General features: G+C 48.0%; 1 protein-coding gene across 12 annotated transcripts in view; it reads right to left on the minus strand.

Moving 5' to 3' along the window:
* TRAPPC12 (trafficking protein particle complex subunit 12) overlaps positions 1 to 22,463 on the minus strand; it is a 79,797-nt gene that overhangs the window by 36,367 nt on the left and 20,967 nt on the right. For all 12 annotated transcript variants that reach the window (XR_012123011.1, XM_073217186.1, XM_073217191.1 and 9 more), the window contains exons 3-5: positions 16,310 to 16,426; positions 8,744 to 8,857; positions 7,024 to 7,162 (exon numbers count right to left, since the gene is read on the minus strand). Coding sequence is in view for 11 of the 12 variants with exons in the window: in XM_073217186.1 (XP_073073287.1) it covers positions 7,024 to 7,162; positions 8,744 to 8,857; positions 16,310 to 16,426 (370 nt within the window). In the remaining variant the exon portion in view is untranslated. The remainder of the gene's footprint in view (positions 1 to 7,023; positions 7,163 to 8,743; positions 8,858 to 16,309; positions 16,427 to 22,463) is intronic.

Here is a 22,463-nt window from a genome sequence, read left to right on the forward strand (position 1 = left end):
GATGGGACGTGTCACCACATTTCTCGGGTAAGAGAGATTAAAAGGCCATCTAATGACAGAAATGGAACCCCAGACCCAACATCTCCACATCTTTGATAATTTGTTCAAAGAAAAGACTGGGAGTACTAAAGTCTACAAAAATGGCGAGAGGAGTGAAAAGCTTGAGATTAAGCAGCCTTCTCAAACTGAGGGGACCTGCTCCAGGTGAGGACGGTCAGGGGTTCTGGCACAGAGCGAACTGGAAATCTAACCCAAGCAGAAGATGTTGACTCTGAGAGAATTAATTCTGTAATGGAATAGAAAATAAGATACTTGAAATATGCCAAAAATTAATTCTGAGCCATTGCAGTATAGTTATGTGTTGATCAAAAGTTTGCAAATTTAGTTTGAGATCTAGAAATGTGAATTTCGTGGTTTTGGAGGATGGGCAGGGCAGGCCCACAGACCCGGGGTGGTTCCCTTTCCCTGCCACCAGCAGCAGGCAGCCGGCGGGGCGGCCAGATTCAGCCTCCAGTTCAAGGGTGTGCCTCATGAGCGTTACCTTCATTTGGTAATCTTATTTCAGAGCAGATTAAGTTCTGAAATAAGTTTCATATGAAATCTACAGCTCTCATAACTTAAACTAAACACACAGATCCCATTCAGTATTAGAAGATGCCCTGCGTTTCTTCACAGCACACTGAAGGCGAATGTCTCTGTCCAGTGGAAAGACCTTTTGCTTTGCAGTCTTCCTCCAGCTGCGGAGGAAGCAGGACTATTCACTGCAGAGTCCGCTCTGAAACCCAAAGCCCTGTGCCAGCTTCACAGCCTCGCCTCGCCAGGCTCTTCTGAAGGGGAGAGAACCCAACAGGGCCCGCGGCCAAGAAGGCGGGGCTCTGGGGAGCTGCACTGTCTCCTAAGAGAAAAACGACTGTCAGGCATGGGCACGTGACCTACTCAGGAGGGGACACTGCATGCCTTCTGAAGGTAGTAGTACAATTAACAGGTATAACACAAAGAGTGGACCCAGATGTAAACTATGAACACGTTAATGTATCAGCGCTGGTTCACCAATGTTAACAAATGTACTGCAGCAGAGAAGATGTGGAAAAAATACAGTGAATGATTTAGTAATATTCGCACAGATATATTCCCCGTCAGCACTTCTCAGGAATACAGGTTCTATGGGGGGAAGTGGTCTATTCTAGTGCAACAATTACAAAACCAAAACTAATTTAATTAAAAGCAAATTAAAGAGGAAAGGCTATTAGCCAGGTAAAGAATGACTCTTACAAGAGGAACATGATTTTTGAAAGGTACGTGAAAGTCCTAACACAAACGGTCATTCTGGAGTTACCAATGTTAAAGACAAACAATTTGGGGAAAAGGCTGGTGCCCGCAACGTCCTTGGCATGTCCTCTTGTGGGAGGTGGGGTGGCAGCAGGCTTCCAGGGAGGACTAGGTGATCTGTGGGTGTGTCGGGAGGTTACCGGGGTGTCGGTGGGGACTGCGGGAGAACCCTGGCTAGGTCAGCGACGCATCTGGGCACCGAGGGCGCAGGCAGCAGGTGGAGCAGGAGCTCAGGGTCACAGAGGGACAATGGCCCGTGGCAGCACCTCTGGCCCCCAGCACGGGAGCCCCGCGCAGCTCTCAGGGCTCCCTGAGACTCCAGGTGTGGAGCGGACTGCCGGCTGCTCTGCGGACTCTGTGAGCACGCACACACCTCACAGAGCCACTCCACGCCACGGTCGGCTCACGGCGATAGCGCACTGCAGCTCAGGGAGATGCTTCAGAAACTACGTACGTGCAGAAATGCTGTACAGCGGCACCTTCACCCATTTCAACCTGCCGCCCGGCACAACTCCAATGACAGAGGCATGATTGGCCTGCATTTATTATTTCTGATATACCAGTGTATGGAAGAAGAGGACACTCCCCAAATGTGCTATGCTGTGAACAGAAAAGGTTATGTTGATATTTATTTAAAGTTTTTTTTAGGGTTAGAAATAATATTTCCCAGAATAGGAGACAATATGTGCAAGATTCATAACGAAAGATTACATACCTGTAATATGTAAAGAACAGCAAAAAGTCAATAGCAGAAAGATAACCCAGTGGAAACGTGGATGAAGATTATGAAAGAGTCCCCGAAGAGGAAACTCCAGCAGCAGGGGATACACAAAAGGCGTTTAACTCCGAAGGACGCGAGTTAAAACAAGGGGTAGAGTTTCAGACCCACCAGATGAAGTCTGACAACATCGATTCACAAGTGGGGAAGCAAACACTGTAATACACTGGCGTTGGCAGTGTCAATCAGTACAGCTACTCTGAGAAGCAATTTGACTGTTTCTTACAGAATTGAAAATACAAACCCATGCAACCTGGCAGTGCCACTTTTGATTTACACCTTAGAGAAATGCAGGAACACATGTGCAAAGAGAAACCCACAAAGACGTTTAGAGCTGACCGAAACTGGGAAGGTCCCTCTTGCTCATGTAAGTCTGCATGCCAACAATGTTAAGTAGAAAAAGCAGCCAAATGAAGGAAGATGCTCATGACGTACATCAAAAAGTCCACAAAACAGATGGACAGTGACTGCATTAGGGTATGGGGGGGGCTTGATAACATGGGTAAACGTAGTAACCACATTGTTTTTTCATGTGAAACCTTCATAAGAGTGTTTATCAATAATACCTTAATAAAAAAATAAAAATAAAATAAAAAGTCCACAGGACAACCTATTCCGTGTGTGTGTGTGTGTGTGTGTGTATGTGCACATGAGCATTGGGGAAATGTAAAAACATGATCTGGACAGGTCCATGACAATCGCACAATAGTGACCTCTTAGGGAGGGGATGGAACTGGGGTGGGGCGCCTTTAAGGCTGTACCAGTAATGTACACGTAAGTTCACTGTAAAAATGGCTGCGGTAAATATGAAAAAATGTTAACAGTTGTTAACTATCTGAGTGTTTACTAAAAATTTTTCTATTAAAAAGGTTTCAATTTTTGTTAAGTGAAGAGTGGATTCAATCAGCAAGCATCCCAAAATGGGATTTCTCAGAAGGGACAGAAGTGGATTTGCATAAATCAGATGTAAGTGCCCCAGGAAAATCAAGTGTCTCCACACACACATCATTCCACCCACCCAGTGGCATTTGGTTCCTGTGAAGCAACGGTGGTGACCTCCCGTGTACTTTAAAGACCCTACTGAACTGTAACGGGAAGTACAGGCAGGAACCCAGTACCTGCACTGTAAGTAGGAAAGGCGGCCAGATGCACTCCTTGTCTTATGGCATCACTGTGAGGCTGAGGCCATCTGTCATTCCTGCCTGAACGGCTTCCACCTGGTTCTCCTGAGCGGTAGGACAGGGGTAGGTGGAGAGCTCGGCAGCCGAGTGTGACCCTGTGTCCAAGCTGCAGGGTGTGGGTGACCTTGGGCTCACGAGGAGATGTGGGTGGTCTGCCCCACTGGCTCTAACACAGACCTGAGCTTTGAGTGCCCTCCACTTGCCCGCTGAAGTCTCAGCTCAAGTCTGACGCAAGCAGCCCCTCACAGAGCTGGGGTGGTGCTGTAGGGACAGACATGCAGTGTAAGGGAAGCAGCACCGAGTGGAGGAGAGGGCACAGGGGCCTCTTGGGGCCTGCCAGTTGCCGAGAACTCAGGACGGCTCAGTGCCACCCTGTCCACCTCACCTGTCAACCTGAGACATGCTGAGTGTGCAGAAACACACACAGGCCATCCTGAGAGAGGCTGAAACTACCAAATTGCTAGAAAGGTCAGAGGAATGTGACCACAATACTGTTCCTTTCTTGGATGGAAAGAAAACAAAAACACTTTATGATTTTTACTCATGATTCATTCATTAAATCTGTTACGAATATTCTGAATGGGTAAAAATTATGCCCAATATTTAAATAAAATATATTAAAGCTCATTCATAAAAACTATTTATTTGTATTGTTATAGCCCCATTTTTAAAGCACATTTTAATGACTTGCTCTGCTTATATATTGCAAGCTATAATGAAATGAATGAATCAAAACCATACATTTATGCTTGTTATACCACAAAATCAGAAGAAAAATCAGTAAACATTCACTGGATTATTGTGGATGAATGTTAACACACTTTAGCTGAAACACATGGATGATTTATGTCTGTTTCCTAATTTAAATGAGCTGCTTAACGATGTGTGGCTACTCTCTTCTCTCCATCCTTATCCCAGCCAATTTCATTTCACAAAGGATCAGAAGTGTGCTTTCCAGGCTGCACACCCTGATGTGCAGTGTCCTCACCACCAACGGTGAGGATGACGGGGGTTCTACGCTTGACCCCAGGAGCCTTACCCCTCGTCCTACAGGAAGCTGGGCACCAGGTCCCTCACCCGTCTCCTCACAGACAGTGCAGCGGGCAGTGCCTGCAGGACTTGACTCCATAGGATGTGACTGAGACAGGTGCACCGTGACGCTGAACGTCCAGAGGGCCGAGGGCTGGGAGCCAAAGATGAGCAGAGGTTTTCATCCACCACCACAGGAAATACCTGCTTTTTGGTGTCTTACTCCTCAACACCTGTGGGCACCCAGCAGCCACTGGGGCGTGAACAGTCGTTCTGAGTCTACAGAGCATGTGGCCCCCACAGGGCAGCCATGTGGTGGGGGGCTTCAGTCTATTCGCTGGTTTGCAGCCACGGGGAGATGGGCCCATGTTCTCAGAGTTCTGAGTTCTGTGAGCAGCAGGCGAGACGCCAGTAAACACCAGCTGCCCAGGCCCAGACCGGGCAGAGGGTCCAGCCTTCTGGCTGCAAGAGGGGCCGTGCTGGGGGAGGCGGTGCTCAGGCAGCAGTCTGCAGAGGGGGAAGCAGCCTGCTTTTATTTATGCCTGAGGGAGATGTAGGCTTCCTTCCTTGTAAGAAGTACGAAAACATCAAAGCTACCAGATAATACATTAAACAGAAGGGACCCCGAACGTCCCACAGAGCACGGCCTTCAGCCTTCCCACCGAGCACCCTCTGCCCAAACTGCTGGGGAGTGGACACAGAGACACACTCCTGCTTCCGGGCTGGAAGTCTGCTCATCGCTTCTATGGCAGGATGGACCTCAGGTGGTTACAAAGGACAGACAGGAAAGGAACACCATTAGCTCACAAGCTAGAGAAGCACCCCCGGAACAACCCGGAGACGGACGTGTGCCTCCAGGCACCCGGGGCTGTGGGGCTCACCATAGCCGTGAGGACAGATGAGACCGACCCTCGAGAGGGATGGGAAGCCGTGCTCCCCACCCACAGCTCTGGGCCGGCTGGGGGCTTCCTGGAGCTGGGGCACCGGAGGAGAAAGGTCCAGAGAGCGCAGGTGAGGGTGCATCTACCTGAGCCATGGCAGACCCAGGCCAGCCTCCTGGAGCCAGGGCGGCGAGGACGGGCCAGTAGGCCCAGGGAGCCCCACGCCACCTCCCCGGCCTGCGGGCACGGCCGAGGCCATTGAGGTCGTCTCCCGTGGCCCTGCTCTGAGGGCTCCGGCTTTGGGCTACTCTCCCCTGTCCTGTGCAGACTGACTGGACCCGAGAGGCCACTGGGGGAAGAAGTTCCACAAACCCGGAAGCGCGGGTGGCAGTCCCTTCCTGACCCTGTCTGCCCGGCCTGGCTGGCTCACCTCCTCTCGGCTGAGACAACCAGTCAGGACGACCGGTCTGATGTCTCCCCTGATTTTCACCTAAGCAAGGTATTAAAATCTACGTTTTCCACAAGGGGTAATAAATTCCCTTGGTCGGAAGGAAGAAAAAGGAGTTGAACCCCAGTGAGGGTGGAAGGTCTGAAAGTAGCCCAGGCGAAACCCACCCTCCAGTCTGGGGATGCTATGGGCAGGGGAGGGCAGGGCCCCGAGGGCCGAGGTCCCGGGAGAGGAGCGCGCGTACTCCGCCCTTCATCCCCCCAGAAGCAGGATCTGGGTTCTAAGGAAAAACAGCACAGAAGGTCAAGAAATGCTTTTCCTTCTGGTCTCCTCACTTTATCTATTTACCTACTAATATCAACCAAGTTAAGTAAAATGTTGACTCAATTTTTAAAATTCCTAGAGCGATTATCTTTATTATGAACCAGGCCTTTTTATCCCCGATACTGCTACTATTTTTTATTTTCTACCTCCAATTAGGCTCCGCGTTTCCTGACAACCAGGAACCCCCCAAACCCCCCATCGTTTCCAGGTCACATCCAATAGTGCTGACCACTGATCTTACCAGAGACGGCAGGAATCGAGAGGGATGCTGAGTTAAGACAGAATGAGACAGGGGCAGTGCAGCAGCCACTATGAGCCAGCACATGCCTCCGTCTCCACGGCCCCTGGGGGAGGCACGGCTGTCCCCCTGCTGCACAGGGACAGAGTCACGGGTGCCGGCCTCGCCCGAGCTAGTGGAGCAGCCGGGAGCCAGGGTCTGCCGGTGAGTGGAGGCTTCCAGTACCTGTGCTCAGGCTGCTCTCAGTAGGAGTCCTTCCGGAACCGTCTCACATTTGCTGTGAACATTTGGTGGGTTCCAAGCACGTTCATAAGGGTCTCCACCAAGAGATGTTCACTCCACCTCAGGGTGCTGGTGCCCAGGAGGCTCTGCGGGGTGCTCTCCCTCCCAACCCTCAGACAAGGATGCGAGGCTGCTGCCCAGGTTTCCAAGCGATGGGCTGCAACCAGATGTTTAAACAAACGAAACCAGAACAGAGCCTGGGAGAGAGAACATGTCTGCCTTGTTCCTCTGTGTGCACGGGCACCAGGCCACAGCACAACGGTTTCACTCTGGAGCACAGCTGAAAGCACAAATGTCTGCCTCCCTGTTCTTATAACAAGCCTCACTGCTGTTTTACGGTGGATGCGTCCGGACGAATGTACTCAGACAGCTGCGTTCAGTCACTCTGGGAGTCAAGGGTCCCAGCCTCATTGCTAGGCTACTTTTCTGATTTTCCAGGACAGGATAAATAAGGGAAGCTGAGGATGCGTGATTATGTGCAAAGCGAAGCAACATACAAGCAAAGGCACAGACATTAACCGCCAGCGCCTTACCCCTACGCCCAGGGTATGTCTGCGGGTAGTATTCGTAATACAGGTCTGGCTGGTCCAGGTTCCCAAAGGGCTCAAACTCCGTCTCGGCATTCTGGAAAAGGCCTAGCTTCACCAGCAGCGCCAGCCTCACAAACCAGAGCTGAAACACAGAATGGAATTGAAACAGGTTTCCTATGCATATAAAGTTCAGCAATTCCTATTTCCAGTTAACTTTGTATCAGGGCTGGATTTCTAGTATGTTAAAACAAGGCTAAACCTCTCTTTTCTGCACATTTGTATAATTACACGCTTATAAATACTCTAGCTTAATAACAACATAATGATTTTATTTGATTCATCTTAAGTCAATGATACTAAGCAGCTTATGTGTGCAAAGCACTATTTTAGGTATACAGAAGATAAAAGGAGCCAGGCCCCTCCCCGGAAGAGAACATCGTCTTGTTCTCATGGAGGGGGCGAGCGGTGGGGGTGAGGACACAGGTGGGCGGGGAGGACAGCGGGAGGATGAAGGTGGCCTGGGCTGGGTCTGTGGAGGGCACTGAAGTCCTGGCATCTGCAGGTACAGGGGACAGAGCACACCTGTGAGAGCTGTCAGGTTGACGGCCAGCATACAGCAAGTTCAGGAAAATGACGGAATGTCAACAAGAGTGCCCTGGAGTCAGAGGTGTGGGCACGGATGGTGCCACAGAGATGGCCCACCTCAGTCTCCTTTAGTCACGGGCAGAGTGAGGTTCATAAAGAAGTGACCACTCTGGACCACACAGCAAGTGACAGGTGTCAAAAGTGGGCCAAGGGGAGTGGACGCTGCCCCGCCATGCCTTATGCCTGCGGCCACTTGGGGGAGCTGCTACTAAGCAGGAGGTGGTGGGAGGTGGGGGGTCGGGGAGCTGCTCCTCATTTTTAGCAGGAAGAGAGATGACCCACACTGTGTTTTAAGAATATCTGGAGGCTGTGTATCGGAGGAGAGTGAACAGAGACGGCACCAGGGCATGTAGGAGGCTTGACACAGTCCAGTGAGCGTGTGGGCAGCGACAGACCTGCAGTTTGGGGGCAATGCCGCCTGGGGCTCAGCCCCTCACTTGGCACTGGTGAGGACACAGCCTGGAGCCAGAGCTGGCCTCCCATCCCCACCCATGGTCAGTGCTGGGGGGAGGGGGGAGGTGTGCCTGGATTGCCTCACTGGCAGGCCCCAGTCTCCTTCCTCATGCCAGCCCCTGGTTTTGGGGCTCGGGTGACTAGTGACTGCGGGGGAAGGTCCCACAAAACATGGAATAGCAGTTGGGGGTGCCCATGGAAAGGTGAGAACTCAGGGCGCTGTGGTGGCCCTCACCAACTTCCCATCCTTCACAGCTGTTTTCTGCAGCCCTTATTTTAAATTCAAGAACAAGAGATGACATCCTGCTGAGGAGATCCGTGGTGCGCTCCCGACCCCGTCACAGCCCACGTTGTCCCAGTCCCAAGGGGTGCAGCCCCCCAGCCGTGCTGAGAGCTCTGGGGACGAGCCTCTGGGACGCAGAGGTATCTGGTCACCAGTCAGGGCGAGAATCCAGCTCACAGCAGCAGGAGAGGGGGAGGAGAGTAATCTCTTGCTGCTGTTAAATTCAGGCTAAGAAAACCCATGCTTTGTTCCCTAACTGTTCTTACTGGCATGGAAGGCCACGGTCCCTTCCATATCCCCTAACTGTGGTTGGCGGACAGCAGCTGGGCAGGAGGGCTGTACCTGCAGGGAGTCCGCGGTGTGGCTGGTCGGCAGCCCGCTCTTGCCGTAGCCCTGGCCGTGGGCCGTGAGGAGGCGCCCGCACAGGTCCACCGCCGCCCTCCAGTTCTTGCAGCTCTGAAAGATACAGCACAGGCGGCGGCTCAGGCTTCGGCTCCGTCCGTCAGCAAGGACAAGACCAGGCGGCTGCGGGCATGTGGGCGACGCCGCGCCAAGGATGCACGTGTTGTTAGGCGAGCAGGGGGCAGGGCACGAGACCAGACCAACGTGAGCAAATTCCACAATGGACAGAACACAGTGGGCAGAGCTCGTGTTGGGAAATCCCTCCTGCCCCCAAGTCTGTAAGACCACTTCCCTTTTTCAGCACGGTAACCCTGTGTTGTGATTTTTATCAATTTAAGATCGATAGTTAAATTGTATGCTATGTGGATATACCTTTATCTGTGAAATCTGCATGTGACGATAAAGTGGTTGTATAAGCTGAACATGATTCTATTTTACCCACATGAGAAAAATCAATGAACCGTGCTAACACAGCAAAGACCAGCCTACCAGTACGACCTGAGTTAGAGACGCCAGCAACACTGGCACACAGTCCTCAGCGGGGCTTCAGGCTTCGTCTGTGCCCTACCGCAAACACTACTTTCCCCAAGAACTAACTAAACGACTGAGAGCATAACAGGAAGCACAGGGTGTCACGGGTGTACGCCCTGGACTGGCTCTCAGAATGGAAGGGGTCAGAATGACACTGGAGCTGAGACCTGGGGGGGCAGCATCTGGGACAAGCAGCTGGACCGCCAGCAGGGGGGCCACGTAAGGGACAAAATCAGAGGGGCTAGAACAGGAAGTGAGTGGGCAGGTGTGAAGGGGAGAAGGTGAATGCTGGGAGGGCCCAGGTCCCAAGAGACCCACACTCACTCTAGGGGAGACAGGAGGCCAGGGAAGGGCTTCAGGCAAGGGAGTGTCGTGACCCTGCTACCCAGCGCATCTAGAGCAGGCTGCCCACCCGCTGGCCCCCAGCCCCAGGGCTTCACACCTGCCAGCCAGAATGCTGAGTGGCGAGGACTCAGGGGACACGGACCCTGCTACTGAGGAGCCCACGAGTGGGCATGGACCCTTCACTTGTCGCCAAGGCAGTTCTTCAGACCTTACTTACTTGGGACCCCTCGAGGCACGGGCTGCTGGGGGTGCCCTGATTTCTGGGGAAGCAGCTGTGGCAGAGGGGTGCTGGTCTGCAGTCAGGAGGCATGTGCCTCGCCTTTCTCAAGGGTGCTGGCATGCCACCCAACCCTGAGGTGCTCAACTGGGCAAGTCAAACGCCTCCACCCACCCAACTGATGGGAGGATGAAACGAGCACGTGTGCAGGAGAGCGCTGTGCGCAGTGCCGGCCGGGAAGCAGCAGGAGGCGGCTGGTGCAGGCACCGGATCCGCGGGGTTCCTAGAGATTTCTGGCCTGCGCCTCCCTGAAAGAGCTCCCCACGATGTGGTCCGCAAGGCAGGCTCCTGGGGAAGAACCTTCTCGTCTGCCCATCTTGCGGGTGTGTGCCCGGGTTCTGGTGAAGGTGCTCCGGTGCAGTCTGCTCTGTCCACACCCTGCCCTAGGAATTCTCCTCCCAGGGTCTGTCCTAAGGAAGTCATCACATCCACACAAGTGGTTCTCCAAAGGTTATTTGCAACTGTTTCAGGTTATGCAGCTGGTAAACTATGTTTTCAAAGATGCTTTAATATTGGAAAATGCCAAGACATGATATTAGGTAACAGAAAGATGTAAAATTAGGCATGTAATATGAAATTTTGTGTGGTGTACATAAATAACACAGATCTGTTCATATTCATACATGTACTACATACATATGTAAATACTAAATGTTAACTGACAGTAATTCTATATCAATTTCTCTTCCATTCTTCTGAAATAAGAACATGCTGTTTGTAAAATGAGGATTAGTGGTCAAGGCCGCATGCCTGGTGTGAGAGCACAACTGCAGACTAGGCGTTTCCACCCTGGCCATGTGGAAATGGGTGGCCACCCACGTCTGTCCCACACAGGGGAGGCCCCAGAGGGGACACCACACCCCATCTCTGACCATGTGCAGGAAAACAAATTAATGCTTGTTTAAATAATACATTATTATTATTATTTTTACCAAATAGGACTTGTTACTACTAGTAACATACAAGTTACTACTAACTACGGTGGTTAAAGCATGAGGAAAGAGGTGTTTTTGCTGAAAAAAAGAAAAAGTAATAAAAGCAAAGGGATTTAGCCACAGTAGATAAGGAACCCCTTGACAGTGTCCCAACCCCAGTGAGCCCCTCTATGATCTATTTGATAGACCTCAAAGGCAGACAGAATGGGTGCAAAAATATATAAATGAGAAAGTCTGGTCATGGATATTTCTATATTTTTTAAACAAGTAAGAAATATTTAGTACACAATAAAGACTCCTTATTTTATATCTATTATGTACAGATACCCACCACTAATAAAACATTTAAATGTGTAATAAAATTATTTGCAATACTTTGCGAATGTGAAGTGCAACATAATGATTAAATGTCATATAAAAAACCTTCAGCTCTTGCTATGATTTCATATATAAAATGTGTTTTCTGTATCTCAAACCAGATTGCTACTATTAAAAATGAAACCCAAACCTGTCATCTTATTCTTTCTTTCTTTTTTTTTGCAAATGTAAATCTTTTAAAAAGTGGCTTCTTTGCTAACTGAAATAGAAAGCAGGGAAGTTTATGCTGCTATAACAGCTTCTCCTAATATAATTTTCCCACAGAGGACTGAATATGATTTACCTAGATAACTGCCACTCTTGACTAAGTGTGCAGTATTAGGCTAAGCCATGTTCTCATTAGCATTGATGGTCTATAAATGACACATAGTCATATCTAAGCAAATGTATGCTAACCTGACAGCCAATTTTCCAGGAGTCAGAATGACCTGATTCCTTGAGACAGTAACCAAACAGCATGTGGCTGTTCTGGGGGCGTCCTTCTCGGTGGCCTGTCTGAGGACACAGGCTGAAGCATGGCGTAGGGGCCAGACTTGAGCCCAAAACTCATTCTACCTACTCAGGACTAGAACAGGACCTGGCATGGCTCCCCAGTCTCTAAAGGTTTGGATTATCTCTGGGTTTAAGAGTCAGACATGCTTATAGAGGAAGCAGAGAGATGAACATGGTTTCCATGGTTTTCCTTGTGTCATAATTTAAGAAGAAAAGGAAGGTGAAAAGCAAAGAGGTTAGAAAAGTTAACCAGCAATTCTCTTTTTCCCAAATAACTGTTTTTCCTGGTAAAAGAATACAGAACTTTTGCTTGGCTACAGTTCAAGTTTGGTTTGCATTTCAAAAACAGTTCCAGGCACAGGAATATTTTTGCTTTGTACCAAGTGGGATCAACAAGGACCTTGGCTGTCTTCTCCACGAGGGGCCTGGCAGTAACCTGGGCCCTAGACCATTCCCAGCGCCCTGAATGGTCTGGTGGGGGCTACCTGGAGTGGGGTGGGCAAGGCCAGGGAACCACAGTGCTGGGGATGCAGCCAGGGCCTGGTGCCGCCAGTAGAGCTGTGGCAGGGCAGTCACCTGCCCGGGAGCTCTGGCAGGGCAGTCACCTGCCCGGGAGCTCTGGCTGTCACTGTTCCCAGGAAGCAGGGCAGGTGGGGAGGGGTGTGGGAGAGCAGGGTGGACATGGCCTGGCTGCTGCTGAATGAGCCTGGTCAGGTCACGTCTGCTGCCAGGAATAATCGTAGGTTTCAGGGCTCTCTTGGGTTGCAGAGCTGTGGCTGAGGGATTACCTGCTCGTTTTCAAGCATTACTACAAGCTGGCATGTTACAGGCAGCCTTTGCCCTGTTTTCGCTGCTCAACACCGTTCTCAAGTTCATCCATATTGAGGAGTGAGGTTCTCCTGCACGGATTCCAACTGCTCCAAAGGATTTACTTGACTATGTAGCATGAATTTTTTCTCGTTGCTGGCTACTAAGGTTTTTAATATAATGTTGGCTAATACAAATACTATATCCACAAACATTCCTGAACATGTCTCTCTCTGCACAGTTTTCCTGAAGTCCACCATCAGCAGTGAAGCCTCGGGTCCAAGGTGATGCCGAGTGTGGTCGCATGGGCTGCCATGAAGCTGCTCTGCAAGGCGGTCCCTGCACTTGCCCTCCCACTCAGGGGCGTGCTACTGTTTACAGCCTTGCGACCCTTTTCTGCATGGGGTTGAAATGTACAACCTTCTTGTTTTATTTACATTTCTATGAGTCCCAATGAGGTTGAGCATTTCCCATGTTTATTGGTTTTGTGGCTTCCATGAATTGTCTTCATGTTTTTGGGTTGTTTTTCTACTGGGTTATTTCTGTTTTCTTATTCATTAGATGAAGGTCTTAATGTGTATTTCAAACATCTTCTCTTGTTCTGTGGCTTGTCTTTTAATGTTTAAGGTGTTTTTGTTATATACAAGTTTCAAATTTAGAAGAAAAATTTATCAATCTTTTCCTGAAAGGTTTAGTGTTTTGTATTTTGTTTCTGAAATGCTTCTTCACCCTGAGTCATTAAGAGTCTTCTCTATTTTCTAAAGTCAAAGATTTTTGTTTAAGTGCTGTTAGTAATGCATGAAACTAAAAGTGATTTATTCCCAGAGGAATTAACGTGTAAACTAAAGGGTACTGACAAGAAGCCTACGTGCCAGAACATGTGCCGGAAGGTCACCGTGGCTGGGAGGGGAGGGAGCCTGAGGAAGAGCAGCTGCGTGTCACGTAGAAAAATGCACAGAAAGTTTTAAAACAGCCACTAACTTTAAGAGAAATGTGAAGGTGCATATGGATATAACCTGCTTAGACTGTGAACCCTGCAGCCCTCAGGCAGTGAGGAGCCGGGGGAGGGGCTCCCGCGCCAAGGACTGACCTGCTGACGTGGCCCCGAGGGTGCCCGCTCCCAGGCAGCTCACCTTGCAAGGCTGCCGGTAGAGCCTCGCTCCGCTGTTCTCTTTGTCTCCGTGTCCACTTACTAAGTTTGGACCAGTGAGTGCATTTCTCACAGTGCATTTGGGTCTTTGTGGGAAAGAGGCAGAGATCTTTAAAGTTTTCCCCATTTGGCATCTGTTAATTCTGTGCCATTTTTTGATTAGTTCATTTTCCCTAAAAATCTCTAATGCCACTCTTTCCACGTAAGTGTGTTTCTGGGCTCTGACCTGTCCTCTTCTTTCGCTGACCCAGCCACTCAGCGTGGGGACTTGGCTCCTGTCCTGCAAGTGGTGGCTCTGTTCCCATGTCATCCTTCTCCAGCATTTGTCCTTTCATGAGATCCAATCAGAAGGCACGGGGGACACATCAAGCATGGATGTGTATAAGTGGGTATGTGTATACGTGCACGCACACACGAGTGGCTTACTTCTCCAGAGAGAGCATGGCCTCCAGCTTTCTGATGCTCTTTCCTGCTCTTTGGACTTGCCTGAGAGGTGACGTGGACCTAGCAGGCCAGGGCCTTCCTGCTAAATGAAAAATGCCGGAGGAGACTAGGGTCGGCCTGTGCCCCAGCCCCTTCCAGTTTACCACCTGTGCAGGCCCACCCCGTGAGCCTAGCGGGGGTCTGACGGAGGGGAAGGAGGAGACCAAAGGACGGGCTGGGAAGACTGGACCCAGCGTTGGTTCTAAAGCCTGTCACGCTCTTCCTTCACAACAGCGGGACCTCACAGCAGCGGCCCGTGATGCGTGTGGCACACGCTGCCTGCGCGTGAAGTTGCCATCACAGGTCTTTCAGGCTGCTTCCTGCTGTTTTTATCTCATTGTTTTCTACCTTCTAGTGCCCCTTCCTGGTGGGCCTCCTCCATTTTCAATATTAGATCCAGAAACATAAGGTAAAAAAGTAACTTTTAAAATTAGAATTTAAAGTATATCATGTAAAACTTAAAGTTCTATGGAGAGGAAATCTCATTATTACTATGTATGACATACAGAACTCTGATAATGAAGTTAGCTTGATGTGAGAAAAATCTAAATTTAAATAAACGTTATTTCTTTTTAAATTAGGAATACATAGACTCTATTTGAAAAACTGAACACAGGCACTCAACAACTTCCAAAAGATGAGAAAAACAGTCCAATAAAAATCACTCAAGTAACTAAAAGTATGTACAGAACTTTTCCCTACCTGTGACTCAAAAGGAACCATCAACTCCATACAGATGCCACTAAAGTGACCGAAACGCCACTCTCCACAGGCCGTGAGGTTCACCTCCCTGTGGACCACAATCCTAGAGCACTCGGACATCACTTAGGAAAATACATTTAAAAACTCTTTGCTTTCTACTCCTACAGATGACAGGAATTATTCTAGGACATCATTAAAATACCAGGGCAAGGTAATGATCTTTCCATAAATACACTTACCACCTTAGGTGGGTCTCCATGTTAAAGCTGTGACACAATCTCTACTGGCCCATAAGTATTTCCAATGTATGAAAAAAAGATCAAACCATTGTGTGTACGAACACAGGGAATAATCAAAGGAGGTAAAAAGCTTGTGGAACAAAGTAATTACAATTACTGTGTGTGGCTGTGTGTGCGTCTTCACTCATCATTGCAAATGCATAACTCACATGCAGCCTGGCAGCCAATGACTCACCGTGATGTACTGCAGCACTTGTTTCAAGGCCAAATAAAGGGAATGACAACAAGAACCTCCCAACAATGGAAGAACCAACTGGTTTCATCAGTTTCGTGTGGTCATGAAAATGCTTACCTTTTAAACCTGTAACTTCATTAATAAACGGCAAAGTATATACAGGTGTTTAAAAATTAGTTGTTCTTCCTCCCTTTCAGGAACAGGTTACCTCCTGACCTTTCCTTCCCCAAACTTTTCAGTCACAGGAATAATTCCAGAATTACTTCAGCAAAAGCAGCTCGATGAAGCATTTAAGTTTACTAAAAATTAAACTCTAATTGGCTTAGAAGCACGACATCTGCTAACCATCCATGCAAGTGATGCCTGGCACCTTTTGGAGGACACACGCTTCCGTAAACATGCTGGGAGATGCCAAGAGAAAAGCACTCGTGGGGGCATACGACCTCCAGTGGCTCGCGACCACCGCGGGCAGCTGCCTCCCCCATGAGAAGGGGCCTGCCGTTCCGCTTCCCACTTCCACTTGAGGACAGCGTGCTCGCGCTTACTCTGCTGATGAGCAGAGAATGACCTCTGGTGCATTTCTGGTGAATACGCCCGTTTAGCAAGAAACCTTCGACACCAGAGTATTTTAAAAGAGCAACATAAAATGACTTATCTCTAGTTGTTATATTTGATGAAGTGTATTTAATCAAAGTGATGCCGCTTCAAATAATTTGATCATTTTAAAATAATGGCTTGTTAACTGGTCAGGCTTAAAAGTATGTAAACATGATGCTTTTTGCTCTACAGGATTGGGATCTAACCCAACAATATTTTCTTTATGTGCAAGGGCTTCAGATAACATATTCAAAGTAATCAGCTCTAGGGAAAACATAAAGGAAGGCAGAACTTATCAAAACACAATACCAATAATCAGACACCTTGTTACTTACGATCAGCTGCTTCAGGCCGACAAAGGACTGCTCCACGGAGCTGGCGGTCAGGACCTGCCTCTTGGCTGCTGCCTTCTCACCCAGGAAGCGGAGCATTAAGTCTTTAACTGCATCTCCCTTGAAAGAATATAAGAAAAATATGTCAGAACCATAGAATGCTACTTAAATCTGGCTAATCAGAACCCATAACTAACCAAACTTCTTTCTTCTCCATTGGTGTGCGGGGGTAACCTATGGTTATATACACGGTGGGATGTCAATTAGCCAGATGCTGAAGTGTCACCACCTGTGCTGAGATGCGTCCCTTAGACCTGTTCTTCTTTGGGAGAGGAAGCTGAAACGACCCGCCACCTGTACCGGCCTGACATGGCACCCCAGGCCAGGACGTGGGCTTTGTGCAAGGGCTGGAGGGGGCTGCTCAAGTGGGAGCTAAGACTCTGGGGACAGAAGGCTGAGAGGAGAACGTGAGGGCTGCGCTGAGGCCGGGGCAGGCGGGCCTGATGGGCACTCTGCTCAAATCCCAGCAATCGGCCAGCTTGCCTGCGCTTCCGGGAAAGCCTCTGGGGTCCACCGAGGAAGTTACCTGTGGCTCGGGGTCCCCTTCCTCCCAGTGTTGACCCCACCCAAGCCCGGGGGCATGGAAGAACCCCTCCTCAGACAGGCCCTTGGCACAAAGGAGTCACGCTATGTGTGCGGAAGGGCCCGCACAAGCCTCTGCGCAGGAAACCTGGCCCCACAGATGGGGCTGCGGCACACGAAGTGGAATGTGAAGCCTGTCACTTCAAAGGGAAGAAGGCTGGCGTGGATGTGAAGAGAAGGGAGCTCTTGTGCACTGTTGGGAGTGTAACTGGGGCATCACTATGGAAAACAGTGCAGAGGATCCTCAAGAAATTAGTAATGGAACCACCATATGATAAAGCAATCCCACTTACTGGTATCTACCTTTACAAAGCAAAATCATAAACTTGAAAAGGCATCTGCACCCCTACGTTCACTGCAGCATATTTATAACAGCCAAGACACAGAAGCAACCTAAGTGCCCGTTGATGGTGAAGGGATAAGGATGTGACGTTATATATACACAACAGAATACTATTCAGCCACAGAAAAGAATGAAATACTGCCACTGTGACGTGGATGGACCTTGAGCACCTTACACTGAGTGAAGAAAGCCCCACAGAGGATGAAAGACACTGTACAATCTCACTTACCAAGCTCACAGACACAGAGAAGAGTTTGGTGGTGGCCAGAGGCAGAGCAGAGGGAGGGAGGGGTGGGCAAAAGGGATGAAGGGGGTCACCGGGTACAAACCCCCAGTTATAAAACAAGTCAGTCCTGGGGGGTCAGTATAGCATGGTCACTATAGTTCGTGACATTGTATTGCAAATTTGAAAGCTGTTATGAGTAAATTTAAAAGTTCTCATGGTAAGAAAAAAAGTTCTTAAGTCTGTTTGGTGACAGATGCTAACAGACTTACTGTGGCGGTCATTTGGCAACACATACAAACAGTGAATCATGTTGTACACCTGAAACTAATATAATTTTGCACATCAAATATACTTAATACAGAAAAAGTGTTTTTTAAACAGCGGGAAAAAGAACTAAAGAAGGATGGAAGGGCAATGGGGGCAGGGTGTTCTGGTGAGGCCGGAAGGGGCTGGCCTGGCCTGGGTGAGCAGGGAGAGACCTGACCTCCAGGGGCCGGTGAACAGGGCCAAGCCTTCCTCCTAGGGCAGCACAAAGCCTTTCAGCCCCGGGCAGTGCATCTAGTGCTGCCGGCGACAAGCGGGGAACAAGCAGGGACAAACTGACTGAAGGCGGAGAGAAGCCTGAGGACGGGAGGCCTGCAGCCATCCATGCCTGGCCCGGAGGCTTCCTACTGTTTTCCTACTAATTGGGAAAATAAAGGCACAGTGTAGTTCACTTAGACACAAGGTCAGTCCTCCATCATCATTCCAGGTGGTGACACTTAAAACGCCACAGGGGATGGTGCACAGGTGACACAGAAAAGCTGCTGCAGTGTCTGCTGCCACCTTCCACAAGAGAGATGGTGGGGACCCTGGGCCATGCATCTGGTCCTGGCCTGGGCGCTAAACCCAGTGCCAAGAGGCCAACCCACTCTTCCCTACATGGGGAAAGATCTAGAAGCAGCAGTTTAACGATTTTGTTTTTATAAAGGAAGAAATACTTTAAATGCCAGAGCTATACAAGTGGCTGGCTGATCTAGGAGGGATAATTAGAGGGCAGAACAAAGAGAGCTCAGCCACATGGCTACGGAAAGCCTGGCACAAACACAGCTCCTCACGGACAAGAGGTTTTACAGCAGTCAGAGGAGCCGCAGACCAGCAACTGGCAAACTCGATTTCATGCTGCACAGAGAGGACCAGTTTAACTCCTTCATGCTGTAACTAAGGAGACCCAGGCGGCTGACTCGTGGAGTCTGGGCTCCACTGTCTGGAAACCTAAAGACACAGGGACCCTGGGCAGGGGGGCTGAAGGGAGCAGCACTTGACCCAGGACCCACCATGCAGAGCTTTCTGCTGCGGTGCCGGCAAAAAAGAGCAGCTGTTTATTCTGGAAGCATTCTGCTCTCTGGCCCCGGTGTCTGCTCTCTCCAGGGGATGTGGAGCCACCCAAACTCTCAGAAATAAACATGAAACGAAACCTCGAACTCCAGGACCCCCACAAGTCTCTGATGGAATGTAAAGTGGTGCAGCCATTTGGAAGACAGCGTGGACATTCCTCAAAATGTTCAACAGTTATTATATAACCCAGCAATTCCACTCCCAGGTATGGACCCCAGAGAGGTAGACCCCACAGGTTCACACAAAAAACTCGTGCTAGCCAGACTTGTTAAGAGAAAAAGAGAATCAACACACATCAACAGAATCAGAAATGAGAAAGGAAACATCATGACGGACCCAACAGAAATACAAAGAATTCTTAGAGACTACTATGAAAACCTATATGCTAAGAAGCTGGAAAACCTAGAAGAAATGGACAACTTCCTAGCAAAATACAACCTTCCAAGACTGACCAAGGAAGAAACACAAAATCTAAACAAACCAATTACCAGCAAAGAAATTGAAGCGGTAATCAAAAAACTACCCAAGAACAAAACCCCCAGGACAGATGGATTTACCTCGGAATTTTATCAGACATACAGAGAAGACATAACACCCATTCTCCTTAAAGTTTTCCAAAAAATAGAAGAGGAGGGAATACTCCCAAACTCATTCTATGAAGCCAACATCACCCTAATACCAAAACCAGGCAAAGACCCCACCAAAAAAGAAAACTACAGACCAATATCCCTGATGAACGTAGATGCAAAAATACTCAACAAAATATTAGCAAATAAAATTCAAAAATACATCAAGAGGATCATACACCAAGACCAAGTGGGATTCATCCCAGGGATGCAAGGATGGTATAACATCTGAAAATTCATCAACATCATCCACCACATCAACAAAAAGAAGGACAAAAACCACATGATCATCTCCATAGATGCTGAAAAAGCATTTAACAAAATTCAACATCCATTCATGATAAAAACTCTCAGCAAAATGGGAATAGAGGGCAGGTACCTCAACATAATAAAGGCCATATATGATAAACCCACAGCCAACATTATACTGAACAGCGAGAAGCTGAAAGCTTTTCCTCTGAGATCGGGAACAAGACAGGGATGCCCACTCTCCCCACTGTTATTTAACATAGTACTGGAGGTCCTAGCCACGGCAATTAGACAAAACAAAGAAATACAAGGAATCCAGATTGGTAAAGAAGAAGTCAAACTGTCACTATTTGCAGATGACATGATATTGTACATAAAAAACCCTAAAGACTCCACTCCAAAACTACTAGAACTGATATCGGAATTCAGGAAAGTTGCAGGATAGAAAATTAACACACAGAAATCTGTGGCTTTCCTATACACTAACAATGAACTAATAGAAAGAGAAATCCGGAAATAATTCCATTCACAATTGCATCAAAAAGAATAAAATACCTAGGAATAAACCTAACCAAAGAAGTGAAAGACCTATACCCTGAAAACTATAAGACACTCTTAAGAGAAGTTAAAGAGGACACTAACAAATGGAAACTCATCCCATGCTCTTGGCTAGGAAGAACTAATATTGTCAAAATGGCCATCCTGCCCAAAGCAATATACAGATTTGATGCAATTCCTATCAAATTACCAACAACATTCTTCAATGAACTAGAACAAATAGTTCAAAATTCATATGGAAACACCAAAGACCCCGAGTAGCCAAAGCAATCCTGAGAAGGAAGAATAAAGTGTGGGGGATCTCACTCCCCAACTTCAAGCTCTACTACAAAGCCACAGTAATTAGGACAATTTGGTACTGGCACAAGAACAGAGCCACAGACCAGTGGAACAAAATAGAGACCCCAGATATTAACCCAAACATATATGGTCAATTAATATATGATAAGGGAGCCATGGACATACAATGGGGAAATGAGAGTTTCTTCAACAGATGGTGCTGGCAAAACTGGACAGGTACGTGTAAGAGAATGAAACTGGATCACTGTCGAACCCATACACTAAAGTAAATTCGAAATGGATCAAAGACCTGAATGTAACTCATGAAACCATAAAACTCTTAGAAAAAAACATAGGCAAAAGTCTCTTGGACATAAACATGAGTGACTTCTTCATTTAGATCTTTGGGAGATATCTTCATGAACATATCTCCCTGGGCAAGGGAAACAAAAGCAAAAATGAACAAGTGGGACTATATCAAGCTAAAAAGCTTCTGTACAGTAAAGGACACCATCAATAGAACAAAAAGGTACCCTACAGCATGGGAGAATATATTCATAAATGACAGATCCGATAAAGGGTTGACATCCAAAATATATAAAGAGCTCACACACCTCAAGAAACAAAAAGCAAATAATCCAATTAAAAAATGGGCAGAGGAGCTGAATTGACAGTTCTCTAAAGAAGAAATCCAGATGGCCAACAGGCACATGAAAAGAAGCTCCACATCGCTTGTCATCAGAGAAATGCAAATTAAAACCACAATGAGATATCACCTCACACCAGTAAGGATGGCCTCCATCCAAAAGACAAACAACAACAAATGTTGGCGAGCGTGTGGAGAAAGGGGAACCCTCCTACACTGCTGGTGGGAATGTAAATTAGTTCAACCATGTGGAAAGCAGCATGGAGGTTCCTCAGAATGCTCAAAATAGAAATACCATTTGACCCAGGAATTCCACTTCTAGGAATTTACCCTAAGAATGCAGCAGCCCAGTTTGAAAAAGACATATGCACCCCTATGTTTATCGCAGCACTATTTACAATAGCCAAGATAGGGAAGCAACCTAAGTGTCCATCAGTAGATGAATGGATAAAGAAGATGTGGTACATATACACAATGGAATATTATTCAGCCATAGAAGAAAACAAATCCTACCATTTGCAACAACATGGATGGAGCTAGAGGGTATTATGCTCAGTGAAATAAGCCAGGTGGAGAAAGACAAGTACCAAATGATTTCACTCATCTGTGGAGCATAAGAACAAAGGAAAACTGAAGGAACAAAACAGCAGCAGAATCACCGAACCCAAGAATGGACTAACAGTTACCAAAGGGAAAGGGACTGGGCAGGAGGGGTGGGAACGGAGGGATAAGGACAGGGAAAAAGAAAGGGGGCCTTACGATTAGCATGTATAATGTTGGGGGGGGCACAGGGAGGGATGTGCAAAACAGAGAAGACAAGTAGTGAGTCTACAGCATCTTACTACACTGATGGAAAGTGACTGTAATGGGGTTTGTGGGGGGGGACTTGGTGAAGGGGGGAGTCTAGTAACCATAATGTTCTTCATGTAATTGTAGATTCATGATAATAAAATGAATTTAAAAAATTACTAGCCGTGTGAAAAAGCAAGCACCTGTGACCCAGAACCAAGAGAAAATCCAATTATGAACAGACCCAGAAGTCACAGAGATGATGGGATTCTCAGGAGGGAACCTTCGGACAGCCATTACAAATGTGCCCAAAGATCTAAAGTAAAACGTGAGCACAGAATAAAGCAAAAGATAAAAAGAAGGACCAAATGGAAATTCTGGAGACAAAAAACATGAAAATTTCACTGAATAGCATCAACTAC

This window comes from Manis javanica, chromosome 1 (assembly GCF_040802235.1).
Source record: "Manis javanica isolate MJ-LG chromosome 1, MJ_LKY, whole genome shotgun sequence".
NCBI lineage: Eukaryota > Metazoa > Chordata > Mammalia > Pholidota > Manidae > Manis > Manis javanica.